Raw genomic sequence first — 18,081 nt, 5'->3', positions numbered from 1 at the left:
AAAGGTACAATAATAAAATAAATCTGGGAGTGTGTCCACTGTGCTTGAAGAGCCCAGTGACTTTGCTAGCTCAATCTCTGTAGATGATTTATTGTTAAGAGAGGGGAGGGATACTGTAGATTTGTGAGACAAAAATCTGATCACAGTTACTGCTCCTACCTGTCAATAGTTCCACTAGCTAGACTGGAGACAAAGTGGTAAATAAGACCTGATTATTACTCAGAGGATTTTACATTGTGGTATTTTCTAGTTCTGTTCCTTGAGTAGGCTACTTAACCTCTTCATGTCTGAGTTTTATATTATTCAATGGACTTGTATAGGCAGTTCTCTAAAGAAATACAGACAACAAACATATGAAAAATGATCGGTATCATTAGCCTTTAGGGAAATATGAATCAAAACCACAATGAGATATCACCTTACCTGGTTATAATTCCTATTATCAAAAAAGACAGAAAGTAACACAATCCAATGACAATGTAGACAAAGGAGAGGTAATTGAGATGTGAGATAGCACAGTGTGGAGATTTCTTACAAACTAGAAATAGAACTGCCATATGATCCAATAATCACACTATGGGTGTCTATCCAAAGATATTATATCATTATATGAAACAGATAGCTATCCCACCACGTTTATTTAGGTACTGTTCACAATAGCCATGCTATGGAATCAACCAGGGTACCCATCATCAGATGAATGGATAAAGAATATGTGTTATATATATTCACAATGGACTGTTCAGACATAAAAAGAACAAAAGCCTATTATTCACAGAGAAATGTATGGAACTGAAGGACATCATGTTAAACAAATATCCCAGACACAGAAAGACAAATACTTCACATTCTCATGCATATATGCAAATTAACAGAACTCAATTTGCACACAGAATGGTGATTACTGGAGGCTGGAAGGGGTAGGGGGATAAAGAGCATTTAGATTATAAGGGTCAAATCAGAGTTAGAGAATATTCCTAGTGTTACACAGTGCAGTGGGGGTGGTTGTAGTTCACAACAATCTAGATATTTTGTGAGGAAATAGAAGAAAGGAGCTCTGCCTGTCAAAACAAAACAAAACAAAAAAAAGAAGAAAGGAGCTCTAAGACTCTAATAAAAGGTAATGTTAAATGAGAAGTGTTGTTCACGCTGATTTAATCAGTATGCATTTTATGCAGATATTGAAATGACATATTACATCCTTTAAATATGTACAATTATTGTTAATAAAAAGTAGAAAGAACAACACTAAGAATCATTCCTACTTTGAGTATGTATTTTTTTCTCCTGAAGAAGCAGACAGAATACAATGTGGAGGTTAAAGCATCAGTTTAGGATTTATATGAGACTGGATTTTAATCCTGTTGTCCGTTCCACAAACACTTAGCAAGAAATGTATTTGTACACAAAGAAAATTAGAATGCTAGGAGCTTCATATACACAAACATGAAAAAATCTGGGGTTTGGCCTCAAAGAATTTTGAAAACTTTGAAGCACCAGTACTCTAGGAAATTTGTTTAGTCTGTTTGGTACTTCTTTGCATACTGTATGAAGGATTGATGGTTATTCCCTTAGGATTAATATAGTCCATGTAATAGTAGCTATACATGTGAGAACACTTTGTATTATAGAAAATAGAATTAATAGGAAAAATTTTGTAGTCAGTCGTCAGATAGGCATGATAAGCAAAATATCGTTCCCTTTCTGGTTGCACGAGCCTCTAGAAGCCACTTGAATTAGCCATGCATTGTGATTAATACATAAACCAGACATGCAATAATGCTGATATTTCCTCATCAGGTGTTTTGAGTATGAAATTAGTTAATGTGTGTACGTATTTAAAGTCAGTATCTGGTTTACCTTGGGTGTTCTTTCTGTTGCTCCTTGTCTTCAACCCCAAAGAATAGCCTTTGTTCTCCTCACCTGATGGTGGAAGGACAATGGGGACAGAGCCCTCCTGGCAGGTGCTGCACCTGGAGGAGACTCTGATGCCCGGGTGGATTCAGCTTCTGCCCAGAATGGAAGAACAGCTTTTCAGTACACTGTAGAAGGAGCTGTCCGTGGTCCTGAAAGAAGCGTGCTCCACCCTTGATTCTCTGTGGTTCTGAATCCACTGAGTTGCTGAGTTGGCTGTCCACACTGTGAGAAACTGACAGGGAGGTGAGGTTAAACAGGAGCTCTGGGTTTCAGAGACCTATTCTGTCTCTGTGGAGTTACATAAGGAGTGGAAAAGAAAGCTTTTTTTTTTTTTCCATGCTCTTCAGAGCCTTAAGGGGAATGGTAGCAAAGTAGAATTTGCCTCTAAACCATCCCAAGTTCAAGTCAGCATGTATTGGCTAATTTCTTCCACAACATGAGTCCCTGGGCTTTGATCCTGGAGTACTAATATTAGCTCAAAACAGCTCTAGCATTCAGCTGATCCATCTTAGGTGTAGGGGAGAACAGCAACATGGAACTATACACCAAGTTTTAATTCATTTTGAAAAACACTGATAGAGCTCTGATAGAACTGAAGACCACAACAGAGAATCTTCTGGTAGAAGCTAAAGGCTCATAAAGTGCTTCTTATTTAGAAGAGAAACACAAACAGATATTTGTACCTCTTGTTCATGATAGCATTATTCACAATAGCCAAATTTATAAACTACCCACGTGCCCATCAATGGAGGACTAGAAAAACAAAACCATTCTACTATACACATATAGTAGGATAATTTTCAGCCTTAATATGCTGACATATGCTACAAAATGGATGAACAGTGAGGGCATCATGTTAAATGAAATTAAACTATCACCAAAAGCTAGTACTGTATCATTCCACTCATATGAGGTTCTTGAAGCATTAAGATTCACAGAGAAAGCACCAGGGTATTTGCCAGTGGCTGGGAACCATAGGAAATGGGGAGTTATTATTTAATGGACAGAGTTTCAGTTTTGAAAGAAGATAAAAGTTTTGGAGATGGATGGTAGTGATTGTTGACAACAATTTGAATGTACTTAATACCGGACAACTGTAAACCTAAAGTTGACATTTTAGCGATAAAATAAACCAATGATACAGACTGCAATATGGATAAATCTCACAGGTACATGGTGATGAAAAGTTTACAGGAGAGTACATATTTGGGGCTCCATTTATATGATAACTTAGAAAAGGAGGCAAGAACAGTCTTTGTGCATTTATGTGTTTCCTAAATGAAATAAATGTCCTATGTATTACATGTATATATGTGCATACCTTTTTCAAAACTTATTCAATTATATAATTTTGATTAGTACATTTTGCTGTGTGCAAACTTTACAGAAAAAGAGCTGAAAACACATATTGAACTCTAGTTATTAGGTTTGTTTTTCCAAATGGTGTGAGTTAGAAATTTCTCAATGAGTTTGTGTAAGTTCTAAACCTGAGAAAATGATTAAATATTAAAAATAATGGTGATCAGGTTTCTCAAAGATAAAGTGAGAGGAGTTACAGCATAGGAAAGAGAGAAGGCCAGCACCATGGCTCAATAGGCTAATCCTCCACCTGCGGCGCCCGCACACGGGGTTCTAGTCCCAGTTGGGGCACCGGATTCTGTCCCGGTTGCCCCTCTTCCAGTCCTGCTCTCTGCTGTGGCCCGGGAGTGCAGTGGAGGATGGCCCAGATCCTTGGGCCCTGTACCCGCATGGGAGACCAGAAGAAGCACCTGGCTCCTGGCTTCGGATCAGCGTGGTGCACTGGCCGCAGCACGCCAGCTGTAGTGGCCATTGGAGGGTGAACCAACGGCAAAGGAAGACCTTTCTCTCTGTCTCTCTCTCTCACTGTCCACTCTGCTTGTCAAAAATAAATAAATAGGCCGGCGCCGCGGCTCACTAGGCTAATCCTCCGCCTAGCGGCGCCGGCACACCGGGTTCTAGTCCCGGTCGGGGCTCCGGATTCTGTCCCGGTTGCCCCCCTTCCAGGCCAGCCCTCTGCTGTGGCCAGGGAGTGCAGTGGAGGATGGCCCAGGTGCTTGGGCCCTGCACCCCATGGGAGACCAGGAAAAGCACCTGGCTCCTGGCTCCTGCCACCGGATTGGCGCGGTGCGCCGGCCGCAGCGCGCCGGCCGCGGCGGCCATTGGAGGGTGAACCAACGGCCAAGGAAGACCTTTCTCTCTGTCTCTCTCTCTCACTGTCCACTCTGCCTGTCAAAAAAATAAATAAATAAATAAATAAAAAAAATAAAAAAATAAATAAATAAATAAAAAAAAGGAAAGAGAGAAGATTATATTATACCCTGTGGTATTGAAATGGAACTGGTAATGAGAAATATGTGTTCATGTTTGAGTTTCTATATATGCATATGCATGAGAGTGTACTTCAGGCATGCATGTATATAATGTATGTATAATCATGTAAACAAATCTGTTTTTTATATTCACATGTGCACACTTTTTGGTGCTAAAATTTCTGAAATTTCTGCACATTAACGATCTTCAAAAGGTTCACAAAAACTGCATTATGAAAAGACTGCACAGATTTCAAAACATTTACACCAAAGTAATCTTTCAATTTTATTTTCCATGAACTTTTTGAAGTATTCTTGTATTTCCTATGTCTGTCTCCTGAGTGATCTAGAAACACTGACATCTTAGGAGCAATGAATAGAGACAATGCCCAGGTCTTGGTTTCTGTGACCATCTTTTTTTTTAAAATTTATTTATTTTTATTTGAAAGTCAGAGTTACAGCAAGAGAGAAGGAGGTGCAGAGAGAGACAGAGAGAGAGAGAGAGAGAGAGATCTTCCATCAGCTGGTTCACTCCCCAATTGGCTGCAATGGCTGGAGCTGCGCCTATCCGAAACCAGGAGCCAGGAGCTTCTTCCAGGTCTCCCACATGGGTGCAGGGGCCCAAGCACTTGGGTCATCTTCCACTGCTTTTTCAGGCTACAGCAGAGAGTTGGATTGGAAGTGGAACAGCCAGGACTCGATCCGGCACCCATATGGGATGCTGGCACTGCAGGTGGCAGCTTTACCTGCTATGCCACAGCGCCAGCCTCTGTGACCATCTTTTAATAAAGGGACACTCTCTTGCATGCTACAACAAGTCCAAGACATTACAATGAACATACCAGAAATAAAAAGGATCATTACAGACCATTATGAGCAACCACATGCTAAAAGCTTGATTATAAAAAGGAAATTAATTAAATTACTGGACACAAACCACCTACTGAAAATTAGCCTGAAAGAAATGACTGAAACAAGCAAAAGAATTCAAACAGCAATTTAAAATATCCAAAGAAAAGCCTAGGCAGAAATGGCTTCATGACTGAATTCTCAAATGTTCAATGGATTAGTATCAATCCTTTTTCAAGTCATCCAGAAAAAAAATGGAAGTAGGAGTAATTCCAAACTTTTTACGGAGACAGCATCACTTGAATGCCCAAATCAAAGATAAGACAAGTAAAGAAACCTACAGGCTGATGTCCCTAATGAGAATAGATGTAAAAAATCCTCAATAAAATACTAACAAAGTCAAATTTATTCACCAACCCAAAAAGAATATATCCCATGACCATGTGGATTTATGCTTCAGATGCAAACTTGGTTTAACAAATGCAGATCAGTGTGATACACCACACTAACAGGATGAAACACATGAGCATCTCAGCAGATATAGCAGAAGCATCGGACAAAACTCATTAACATTTACTTATAAGACTCAGGAAAAAAACAGGTATAGAAGAAAAGTTCCTTAGCAGAAGAATGGTCATTTATTGAAATATAACAGGTGGTAGTGTAATCAGTGGAGGAAAACTGCTTTTCCTCTCAAGTCTGGCACAGTGCAAGGATGTCCACTCCAACGATTTCTGTTAAACAGTACTGGAAATACTAGCAAGAGCATTCAGACATGAAAAGGAAGTGAAAGACATAGAGTTTTATCAAACTTTGTTTTGTATCTTTGACAAACCAATGGTAAAAATGTTATACTACTATGGTTTTAATTATCTGTTATTACTTTTTTTTAAGATTTATTTTATATATTTGAAAGACAGAGTTACAGAGAGAGGTAGTTCAGAGAGAGAGGTCTTCCGCCCATTGGTTCACTCCCCAAATGATTGCAATGGCCAGAGCTGAGCTGATTCGAAGCCAGGAGCCAGGAGCTTCTTCTGGGTATCCCACATAGGTGCGGGGCCCAAGGACTTGGGCCATCCTCTACTGCTTTCCCAGGCCATAGCAGAGAGCTGGATCGGAGGGAAAGCAGCCAGGACTTGAACCAGTGTCCATATGGGATGCCAGCACTGCAGGCCAGGGCTTTAACACACTGTACCACAGCACCGGCCCTGTCATTATTTTAAAATTTATTGTATATGGGAAAAATTGTTATATTTTCATTTGATTATTATCTATAGCTCTTGCCTATATTCTCGCTGAATTAGGGCTTTTTTACTTTTTATTTGTTGAACTCTTTGTTTAGCAGAGCATTAAGCCCTTGACTACAATGTAAATTAAAAATATGTTATCACAAAAAGAAAGAAAAAAAGGAAGAAAGGGAGGGAGGGAGGGAGGAGGGGAGGAAGTAAGTATTTTTATATTTTTAGATGTATCCATTAACTACATTGAATCTGTTCTCTTTGTATTCATATCACATTACTATGAAAAATTATCTCAAAAAAGAGAATAAGTACAATTGTCCCTGCTTTTAGATGACAAGATCCTATATGTAAAAAATCCTTAAGACTCCAACAAAAACATTGATAGAACTAAAAATGAACTCAGGAAAGAAATAGGTTACAAAATTGACACTCAAAAAGAAGTTCTAGTTCTTTATGCCAGTAATGTTCTATCCAAAAAAGAAATTTTAACAATCCCATTTATGACAACACCAAAAAGAATAAAATATATGGGAATAAATTTAGAAGTCCAATGCACTATCCATTGCATGACAGAGCCAGGAATAAATTTAAACAATATCTATAATTTGAAAACTATACAACATCAATGAAAGAAACTTAAGAAGATACAAACAAATGTAAAGACATAGCATGTTCATGGATTGGAAGGATTAAAAATATCAAAATATTCACACACTATCCCAAGCCATCTGCATATTCAATGAAATCTCCATCCAGATTCTAATGAGATTTCTCACAGATACGGAAAAGGTAATTTAAAAAGTTGTATGAAACCACAAAAGACTTTGAAGAGCCAAAGCAATCTTGAGAAAGAAAAATATAAACAAAAGGTAAGACAATGGAAATGCTCATTACCCTGATTTGGTCGGTACACACTGAATGTAAGTGTTGAAATATAACCCTGTACCCCATCAACATGTACAATTATGTGTTCATTAAAAGCTAAAAATAAATTAGCTTCAAAACGGAGAAAGAAAATGAAAAACAAAGCTGAATGTTATATTTCTGGCTTCAAATTATATTACACAGTTACACTAATCAAAATAGCATGGTATTTATGTGAAAACAGACCACTGACCAAAGGAAAACAAAGAGAGACCAGAAATAAACAATCAATTACTTTTTGACAAGAACATCAAGAAGACGCAATGGGGAAGGGAGGATAGTCTCTTTAATAAATAGTTTTGGGAAAACTAGATTTCCACCCATAAAACAATGAAATTGGACTCATATCATACATGGGAATCAACTCAAAAAGGATTAAATGTCTAAATATCAAAAGGCAAAAGATAAAATATGTTGGTGAGGATGTGAATAAATTAGAACCACTGTGTGTTGTTAGAGAGAATGTAAATTTTTTCAACCATTATGGAAAACAGGATATCTCCTCCAACAATTAAAAATAGAACTAGCAGAAAATATAAACCAGAAATCTCACTAGTGGGTATATACAAGACAATTAAACCAATATATTTAATAGATATCTGGTTTCCCATGATATTGCAGCACTACTCACAATAGCCAAAGTGGAAACAACCTCATTACCTGTCAATTGGCAGAATGAGTAAGGAACCCGTGAATACTGGAATATTGCTGGAATGTTATTCTACCTCAAAAGAAGATCACATCTATTTTGCGACATCATGGATCAAACTGGAGGACATTATGCTTAGTGAAATAACCCAGAGGGGGAAAAATACATAATCCCACTTATATATGACATCTAAAAGAATCAAATTCTTAGAAGCAGAGAGTAGAGCAGTGGCTGCAAGGGATTGGAGTGTAGGAAAAATGAGAAGATATTAGTTAAAGAGCATGAGCTTGCAATTAGGAGGTAAAAAAATGTATAAAACTCATGTAGAGCATGAAGTCTACTGTTATGAATAATGTATTGTATACCTTACATCTTACGTGATAGTAGACCTTATCACCATACAAAGTAACTTTGTGTGGTGATGTATGTGGAAATTACTTGAATGGTAGGCATGTCACAATATACATGCACCTCAAATCATCACAGTATACACTGACTATATGGAACTTTATTTGCCAACTATATCTCAATATAGTGATAAAGTCAAGAAAATATAAAGTGAAAAATTTTGTAATGTGTTTGTTGATTTTAATTTAATTAATTTGCCTTTTCTTTATTTCCATGTCAAAACATACAAGTACATTTATTTTTATTTAAGAAGAGATTATTTATCTCATAGTTTACATACTATCATACATCTAAACCATCAATATTTGTGAACATTTAGGCTGTTTCTGATTTTTTCATTACAGACAATGAATATTATTGCACATGTGTCTATCTGTATTTGTGAGAACTTGCAGATACATTGGATAAGTTTTATTAGTCCTGTAGGAATAAGAAGTATAGTACTAAAATTCATATTAAATTAAATATTCATATTAAACATAGATTTGTTGCTTTGGAAGCTAGGTTAAACATCTCTTCATGGGGATTAGCAGATACTTATAATTTGTCTTGGGTGTTGTGCTTTCTCCTAGACTTTTCCTTGTTTTTCTCTTTGGCAGTTTGGATTTACTTACTGCTCAGTATGTGCTCAATGCATATTGTGCAGCAAAACATTTTCTCACTTGTCCTTGAAGGTAATTTAAGGTGTCTGAGGGTGATATAAGATTTGAATCAGAAAGTGAGAGTCCAAGGTTTGAAAGACCAGAGTCAAGGACGGTTGAGGGTCTTCCACAGCACTGCATGGACCTCCTTGTTACGCAGGCAGTAGATGACAGGGTTGCACATGGGTGTGACCACCGTGTAGATGACTGACAGCACCTTGTTGAGGTCCATGGACTTGATGCGGCTGGGCCGGCAGTAGATGAAGAGAGCTGCCGAGTAGAAGATGCCCACCACCACCAGGTGGGAGGCACAGGTGGAGAAAGCCTTGCGCCGGGCAGCCGCTGAGGGCATGCGGAGCACAGTTGCCCCAATAGCTGCATAGGAGGCCAGGGAGACTAGCAGAGTTCCACAGAAGATGACGATGGCAGAGATGAAGTCCACCAGCTCTGTGAGGGCCACATGGGTGCAGGACAGGTTGAGCAGAGGGGAGACGTCACAGAAAAATTGGTTGAGGACATTGGGGCCACAGTAGGACAGGCTGGCTATACATGTGGTCTTGGCCACTGAGACCACCAGCCCACCAAGCCATGAGGACAAGGATAAGCCCAGGCAGACCTGGGGCCGCATGAGCAGTGGGTAGTGCAGAGGGCGGCAGATGGCCACATAGCGGTCATAGGCCATGGAGGCCAGGAGGGTGCACTCTGTGCAGATGAGGACAATGAAGAAGAAGAGCTGAGTCATGCAGGCTGTGAAGGGCACCTGGTAGGGTCCAGTCCACAGTCCAACCAGCAGGCTGGGCATGGTCACCGACACGTAGCACATCTCCAGGCAGCTGAGGTTGCCCAGGAAAAAGTACATGGGCTTGTGGAGCTCACTGTGGCTGCAGATGAGGTAGATGATGAGTGCATTCTCCAAGAGAGTCAGCAGGTAGAGAGTCAGGAAGATGGCAAACAGGGCGTCCCTTATGTCTGGCCTTGTGGACAAACCCAGCAAGACAAACTGCTGGACTCTGGTCGTGTTGGCCAGTTCCAGGGACCTCTCCATCTGCAGAGAAGCAAACAACACAGTTGGCATCTGTTTTGTGTAGAGGCAAAGTAGTAAAAATAAAAAGTTGGAAGGATATGCACAGTGTTTGGAGAAACCAGTGTGTTTCTGCTAGAAACTGACCATTAAGGGGGAGAGGTGCTGTAGGTTCACGAGAAAAATTTGAACCTGGTTATTCTAGTTACTGCTCTTACTACATCTGTGACCTTATAGGGAAAAAACTGGCCATTTGCAAGTTGAGAGAATAGTATTGGCTTCTCATAAAATTAAGTGAAAGAATGGATTGAAATTTGGTAAACTAAGTAAGAAACTAGAATGATTATCCTTTCAGCTTTGCAGAATGATGATCTATTTAGATTTTTTTCTTTCCTTTTATACTTTCACACCAATTCAAGCGTTTTGCAAAGTAGAGTAAAACTGTCAGGTCTCTTAATTTAAAATATGTTCTTCTTTCTTTAATACAATATTATTTTCTACAATTGTATTATATGCTGTGGGTCACCAACAGTAATGTTTGAGAAGAACAAAAGGACCGTTTCCTCTGTGTATATCAAATGGATTCCTGTGAAGGTATTTTCTCAATCTATATGATCACATATCCACTACCATATTTTTTGTCTATTTTTATAATTGAGGAAGCTGAGGCCCATAGAGGAAATTTTTATACAAACTAGAGTGTACAATTTTATCACAAAAACATCTGAGATTCATCAAACCCCCTTCTTTGTGTCAGAAAATGGACATATGACTTAGTTATTTTTTTGGTTCTGTTCCACAGGAGAGATGTAATACATTTTCAGTAAACCAAAAAAAAAAAATTCAAGTAAATGTCACTCACTTCCTTGCTACTCAAATATGTAATTTCCCAACCCAATTTCTGGCTGCAACTCAAGAGACAATTCCTTCAGAACTCTCTTATATCAATATAGGGGTCTGGGTGAATGTGCATGGTAATACACATGCATTCCACACCTCAACATTTTCACCAATAATGTATACCAAAATAAATTCCATATCATCACAGAGCTGAAATTTCTCTTCCAAGCAGAAGCAGAGTATTACCTTGTGTGGATGCACCGTGGTTATCAGTCCCTGTCTAGAGATCTCCTCTGCTCTCCCATGATAGCATAAGGATCTTGGAGCCAGCACAGTACAGTGTCTGGTGTGATGACTACATTTTGATGAAAATAAATGAACCAATGTGAAGAGTTTGCCAGGAAATAATCTGAAGGCAAAAACAATGTGCTTTGACTTCACACTGTGTGTTGCCTGGATACAAAGCGATGTGATATAGTTTGGGGTCCATTTAACAAGCACCAAGGCTTATAGGCAATACTGCAATATATTTGACACTTAATATGCACCTGGCCCCATGCTAAGAATGCCCATGCATTACCTCATTTATTTGTAACAAACAGTCCGGTGGGGTCGAACCTACAACATCATCTGATTGAGAAATGGCTGTGCTGGGCACTTAATGGCCATGTGCCTATTCCATTGGGTTTCCAAATCCATGGGTAGAAATAGAATTTATGAAACAAAGACTAAACTCAAACATATATCTAGAGAATGTATATGGTGAGGGACAACTGGCTACATGAGTTCTAGCTTTGAGACAAGCTGACCCTGAGAAGGTGATGGAGACTTGAAGGGAATGTGAGGTGCTGAGGGGAGCAGCCTCCTGGATGCAGGCAGTAGCAAGTGGAAAGACCCTGGACTCAAGTAAATGGCAGGCATCACAGATCTTGAGGAGGCCTTCGAAACTGTGTTTAGTGAGCAAAAAGAGCAGAAGGAGGTGAGGAAAGAAGTGAGTTTAAAGATTAGCTCACATAGATTGTGAGAATTTCAAGACATTTGCATACTTCTGCAACAACTAAAAATGCGCCAGCCATCACAGGATTTCCTAAGTCTCTCCTTTGATTTTCAGCATTATGATAGTAACTCTATGTGTTATTCTATTCTGCTCCCTCCGGGGTCCATAAAAAATTCTGTTGCTTTCCTGTTTTACAAGGAAAACAATGGAAAGTCAGAAAGTGAAAGTGTCTTGCCCAAGGCCATACAGCCAAAAGTGGAAATGGGAGCAAGATTTAGACAAACTTGAATCACTGTGCACAGTTGCTTCCTCTCTAAAGATTTCAGCAGCCATGGTTATAATGCTACACCATGGACTAAACTCCTTTGTGTTTTCCAAACTTTAGCTTTCTAAAACCCCACAAAACCTCTATTAAGAAGCTATCGCTATTCCTCTTTTGCAGTAAGTAAAGAACCAAGCTCAGAGAAGTAAGTATTTTGCTTCAATATGCAAAGTAACGACTATCAGAACCGGGATACAAAATGGGCTCTCATGGAATTAAAGCCTCATGCATATTCACTCCCTAGTGCCCCAGTGGCTTTTAAATCTTCAGTTCTAGTAGAGTTTACCCTTCAGGAACTTAAATATTGGTATGCATAAATAATGAGAAAGAGATTTGTGCAACATGCAACATAAGAATATGCCTACTCTGCACAAGCGTGTTAAGGATGAAAGGTGTTTTGGGACAAATTCTCTTATGGTTGTAAGCAGGAAGCCCAGGATCTGCATGCAAGCAAGAGTTAGTTGTTATTTTATTCAGGAAATCAGAGTTTTCTGAGAAGTCAGATTTGGAGATATTAGGGAAAGTTTAATCTTAAGGTTAAAACAAAGCTATGGATCATGAAAAGCATATGAATCTTTGGCTCAAAATTCAGTTCACTCATAGTCACTGATTCAACAGGCAGGGGAGCTGATGTGAACATACCAAAGCAAGTTTTCACAGCTGTAAGTAGAACTTGCACTGTGGTGAATCTTTCCTAGCTGTGAGTGCAATCGCCTTTCTCTAAGAGGCAGACGCTAGACCAAAGCCCAGTAATGAAGCCTTGGGCTGCTCCCTCGTCTTTCTGAACCTCCGTTTCCAAATCAGCACAATGAGATATTTTCATTGTTCTCGTAGGCTTATTGAGAGTAAAATTTAAGAATGTATCCATATAGTGAGTGACTATAGAAGTTTAGACCATTGTGAGCCCTGGAGGAGTGGATCTATCTGTTTCCCAATTAAGGATTTCTCACAGAAAAGGTAAAACACAATGCAAATTAGTACAGTCATTCTGGAGAACAGAGTTACCACATTATCAAGCTACCTGGATACACTGTCAGAGGAATTGAAATCAATCATATATAAAAGAGACACCCGCACTCATACCATTCACTGCAGCACTGTTCACTAGAGCTGAGATACAGAATTCGCCTGGGTGTCCACTGATGGATGCATGGGTAAAGAAAGTGTGATTTACTTACACAATGGAATATTATTCTGCCACACAAAGAACAAAATCCTAACATTTGCGGCAAAACAGATGGAAGTAATGATCATTATGTTAAGTGAAATAAGCCAGACATAGAAAGAGAAATACTGCATAGTCTCTTTCATATGTGGAAGTTTAAAAATAGTTGATCAGGGGCCACCGCTGTGACGCAGGGGATAAAGCCCCCGCCTGCAGGACCAGCATCCCATATGGGCACTGGTTTGAGTCTCAGCTGCTCCACTTCCAATCCAGCTCTCTGCTATGGCCTGGGAAAGCAATAGAAGATGGTCTTCCATCCGCTGGCTCACTCCCCAACTAGCTGCAATGGCTGGAGTTGGGCTGATCTGAAGCCAGAAGCTGAGCCTAGAACTTCTTCTTACTCTCTCATGTGGGTGCAGGGATCCAAGCACTTGGGCCATCTTGTACTGCTTTCCCAGGCCATAGCAGAGAGCTGGATCTAATAGACACACACACACACACACACTACTCCCAAGTTTTCATATATCCAAATACTGAGCATCAGTACCTGGTATGCCTGGTGTGTTCTATAAAAGAAAGGTCCTTTCTGTTGGTCCTCCTCTTCACCTCCAAAGAACAGCATTTGCTCCTCACCTGATTGTGCAACAGATTCTTTCTGGCTGGTGTCGCACCTGGAGGAGATTCAGAAGCTCAAGTGGATTCGGATTCTGCCCAGAGGGGTTTATTCCAGGAGTAGAGCAGCCTTTTAGTCCAATCTTGCAAGGAGCTGTACTTAATCCTGAAACAGGCTCTCCCCACCCCTCTGTGTTGCCATCCACACTTGCAGAGGCAGACGGCCAAGTTACACCAGAGTTCTAGACCTCGGGGACCGCCTTGGTCTCTGAGGATTTGGAGGAGGGCGATGAAATACTTTTCGGCAATGCCCTGTAGAAGCTGGCGGGGAGGAGAGACAGCGAAGTCAGCTTCTGAACCGTCCTCCTTTGGGGCAACATGAATTGACTGATTTCTTTCCAAATTTCAGGCCTTGTTTGTTCTTGGAGTCTCGAGCACAAAGATGAGTAGGAAAGAATTCCATCCTTCAGTCGATCAACCCCTCGTGTAACAGAACACCCTGACTCAGACACACAAGTTAATAGGTTGTTCCGAGAAGCATCATTGGGGCCGAGGCCCACAGGGGCAGAAGAGCTTCTTGTAGACTAGAGTCTCAAAAACACTGTTTGTTGAAGGTACATTTGCACACTCTTATTCAAAGCAGCACTATTTACGATACTCCAAAGATGGAATATTACACAATGGAATATTACTCAGCCTTCAAAAGAAAATCCTGACATGTGCTATACTACAGGTGAACCTTGAAGATGTTATGCTAAGTGAAATAAGTCAGTCACAAAAGATAAATAATATATCAGCCCACTCGTGTGAAATACTGAGAGTAATCAAATGCACACAGAGAAAGCATCATGGAGGTTGCCAATGGCTGCCTCAGGGAATGAGATTCACTGGTGACTGGGCACAGAGCTCAATTTCTACAAGATGACAACTGCTCTGGAAATAGATGGTGGTGGTGGTTGAAAAACCAAGTGAAAATGAATTTAATTCACTTAAAGACTGTTACTATGGTAAATATTGTGTTTGTGTTTTACCTTATCCACATTTAATTACTTTATAAAATATGTAATATAATATATAATGACATAATTATATATAATATAACTGCTGCCTAGAAGAAGGGGCATTTGGTCTGATCTCCTGAAATTCACTTCAGACTGTTTTCACAACAAAAACTCAAGAAATGGGCCATACAGAAATATGACTGTACTACATTCAAATAATATTTTAAAATTCTTTGCTGCCTCGTAGATGAAATCAAAGTGCCTTCCCATGGCCTTCAAGACTTGCATAGCAGCATCCGTGGTTCCCTCGAATTATCCTCCCATTCCGCAAATGTGCAGTTGAGGTGTAGAAGACAACACCAAATCAGAGTCCTCTCTCTCTCTCTCTCTCTCTCTCTCTCTCTCTCTCTCTTTCTGTCTCTCTCTCTCTCTCGTTGAAAGAAAAACATCATGAAACCCAAGTTAATACGTCCAGTTTTTCTTACACAGGACTTAGAAACAAGTGTGTTGACACTTTTTCATGAACATAGAGAACAGACTGTATACATTCCATAGGTACAGTTCCAAGAAAGCAACCCCACCTCCCTCCCTCCCCTGCAGCCCTCAATCTCCCATACTCCTCCCCTCTCTTCATCAGTTTTTGCAAACTCATAATTTTAATCCACTCCATTTTCAAAGGCTTAATTTGCCACTAATAGTAATATTCAACAAGTAAAAAGTAGAAAGACAACAGTTTCACAGGAGTATAAACAAGGGCTAAAAATGACAACCATATCCTAAAATGACCATGTCACTCCTATACATTTTTTGGCATTCTGTATTAACCACCACATATCAGAGAAAACATATGATATTTGTATTTTTGAGACTGGCTTGTTTCACTAAGCATAATGGTTTCCAGTTTTCTCTGTTTTGTTGCAAAATATAGGACTTCATTCTTTTTTATGGCTGAATAGTATTACATAGTGTGTACATACCACATTTTCTTCATCCAGTCATCAGTTGATGGATAACTGGGTTGATTCCATTTCTTACCTATTGTGAATTGAGCTGCAATAAACATGTGGGTACAAATAACTCTTTCATTTTATGATCTCATTTCATTTGAGTAAATTCCCAGGAGTGGGATGGCTGGGTTATATGGTAGATCTATTTTCATATCTCTGAGAAATCTCCATACTTAGTTCCATAATGGCTCTATTAGTTTACATTTCCACCAACAGTGGATTAGGGTACCTTTTCCCCCACATCCTCACCAGCATTTACTGTTTTTTGATTTTTGGATGATAGCCATTCTAACTGGGGTGAGGTGAAACCTCATTTGGTTTTGATTTGCATTTCCCTGATGGCTAATGATCCTGAGCATTTTTTCATGTGTCTGTTGGCCATTTGGATTTCATCCTGTTCGTGTACTTGAGTGGTTTGGTGGATGCTTAGAGAACTGATAAAGCATTGTTTCTTGGTGCACCTGAAAGTGTTTCTTGAGAAGACTGGCAGGTGAATCAGCAAATCACGTGGGGAAAATCATCCACAATATGGACAACACCAACCAATCAGCTGGAGGCCTGAATGGGACAGGAAAGTGGATCAAGGGGAAAACTCTCTCCGTGGCTCTTTCTTACAGAGCAAGCACATCTTCTCCTACTACTTCCCTTGGATATCAGAGGCCATTTGACTCTCAGACTTGAACCAGTGGGCCCCTGGAGGGGTGCTGAGTCTTTGACCTCAGACTAAGGCCTGAATCACTGGCTTCTCTCCGTCCGAGCCTTGTAACTTCATGGACTGACCCTCTTCCTTCCCTGGCTTTACAGATCTGTCATTCTGGAACCTTCTAGCCTCTGCGGTGGTGTAAGTCAAACTAATAATTCCATTTATTCATTCTATTGGTTCTTTTTCTCTGGAGAACCCTGCCAATCAAACCCCTGAGAGTTCATGGACCACAGACTATGTTCACTCACTCTACTGTCTCAAAGAGCCTAGAGAAGTGCCTGATACATGGCAGGTGTTCAATACACATTTGTTGCTTGGATGTGGAATTTGGGAACTAACTGTTAGAAAGGTAGAATTTTTGGCAGAAATGACTCGACTTAAAAAAATAAAAAGTCATTCTGCTTTATTCAAAGAAATGAGTTGATTGTGAGGGCAGAAAAATGATTCTCATGAATTCTAAATAGGAGAAATCGAGTGTCACATGAAGACATGTTATGAATTTAGTTGCAGAAATTTGAAATTGTGCTTGTATAATTGTGCCATGACAGAGTAAGTGCTATGCATTTGTAACAACAGTGTTGATAATGATAGTGATGGTGATGGTGATGATGATGACAATTACTGTGTTGTACAGTAAATCAAAGGGTTTTAGTGTTGAAAATTACGTGATCAGGACTATCAGTTAAAATAGTCTTTGATTGGTACACACGTTGAGTTAAAATAAGGACATACATATGGCACTGGTTTTAGGACAGCAGTACAATAAGCCAGTGGATCCTGTTCTTAATCATCACCACCAGCATCACCTCCACCATCACCACCACCACCACCATCATCCATTACATCTGGATTTTTATACTCATCATCTCCTTAGACTTCCACAAAATAATTCTGGATTACAAGAATAACAGAGACTTCAGCACATGCCTTCCTGTTTACAGAGGGTGAAGTTGAGACTCAGAGGGGAAGTTTTTTGTCTAATATCACACATCAAGGGTGTGTTTCCAGACTGAACTCCAATCTTCCATTTCAAATCTAGCTTCATATGGAATGCTGCTGGGGTGCTCCCTTATGGAGATGGAGTTTTGGTATTTTCCAGTCTATGGGGCTAGCTATGAAAATAATGAATGGAGACCATTCACTGAGTGCCCACTGTATTCCAACAGTTGTGCTAGGCATTTCCACATATCTCCTCATTTAATGTTAAAAATCTTATGCAGTGATTATTTATGTCATAAATAAGAGTGTCAATTGTTCAATCAACAACAGGAGTCACTGTGCACTTACTCCCCATGTAAGATCTCTGTCATTAATGTGTTGTACAATGAGAATTAACAGTAAAAATAGTCTTCAAACAGTACTTTATACTTTGTGTGTCTATGTGGCTGCAATCTGTTGAAATCTTTACTTAGTATATACTAAGTTGATCTTCTGTATATAAAGATAATTAAAAA

The 18,081-nt window shown here is 39.6% G+C and overlaps 1 protein-coding gene across 1 annotated transcript; it reads right to left on the bottom strand.

Annotated features, from left to right (window-relative positions):
- Nucleotides 1-8,705: 8,705 nt before the first annotated feature.
- LOC108175805 (olfactory receptor 6Z7-like) lies at nt 8,706-10,019 on the bottom strand. The gene has a single exon (XM_017338512.2). The coding sequence runs from the start codon at nt 10,002-10,004 to the stop codon at nt 9,066-9,068; it is 939 nt and encodes a 312-aa protein (XP_017194001.1). The 5' UTR covers nt 10,005-10,019; the 3' UTR covers nt 8,706-9,065.
- Between the last annotated feature and the right edge of the window lie 8,062 nt (nt 10,020-18,081).

This window comes from Oryctolagus cuniculus, chromosome 18 (assembly GCF_964237555.1).
Source record: "Oryctolagus cuniculus chromosome 18, mOryCun1.1, whole genome shotgun sequence".
In the NCBI taxonomy this organism is placed as follows: Eukaryota; Metazoa; Chordata; class Mammalia; order Lagomorpha; family Leporidae; genus Oryctolagus; species Oryctolagus cuniculus.
Note: the sequence above shows the minus strand (reverse complement) of the source record. Positions and strands in the feature narration are given on the sequence as shown.

Coding starts and splice junctions, on each gene's coding strand:
- LOC108175805 (XM_017338512.2), bottom strand. CDS start 10,004: ATGGAGAGGTCCCTGGAACTGGCCAACACGACCAGAGTCCAGCAGTTT.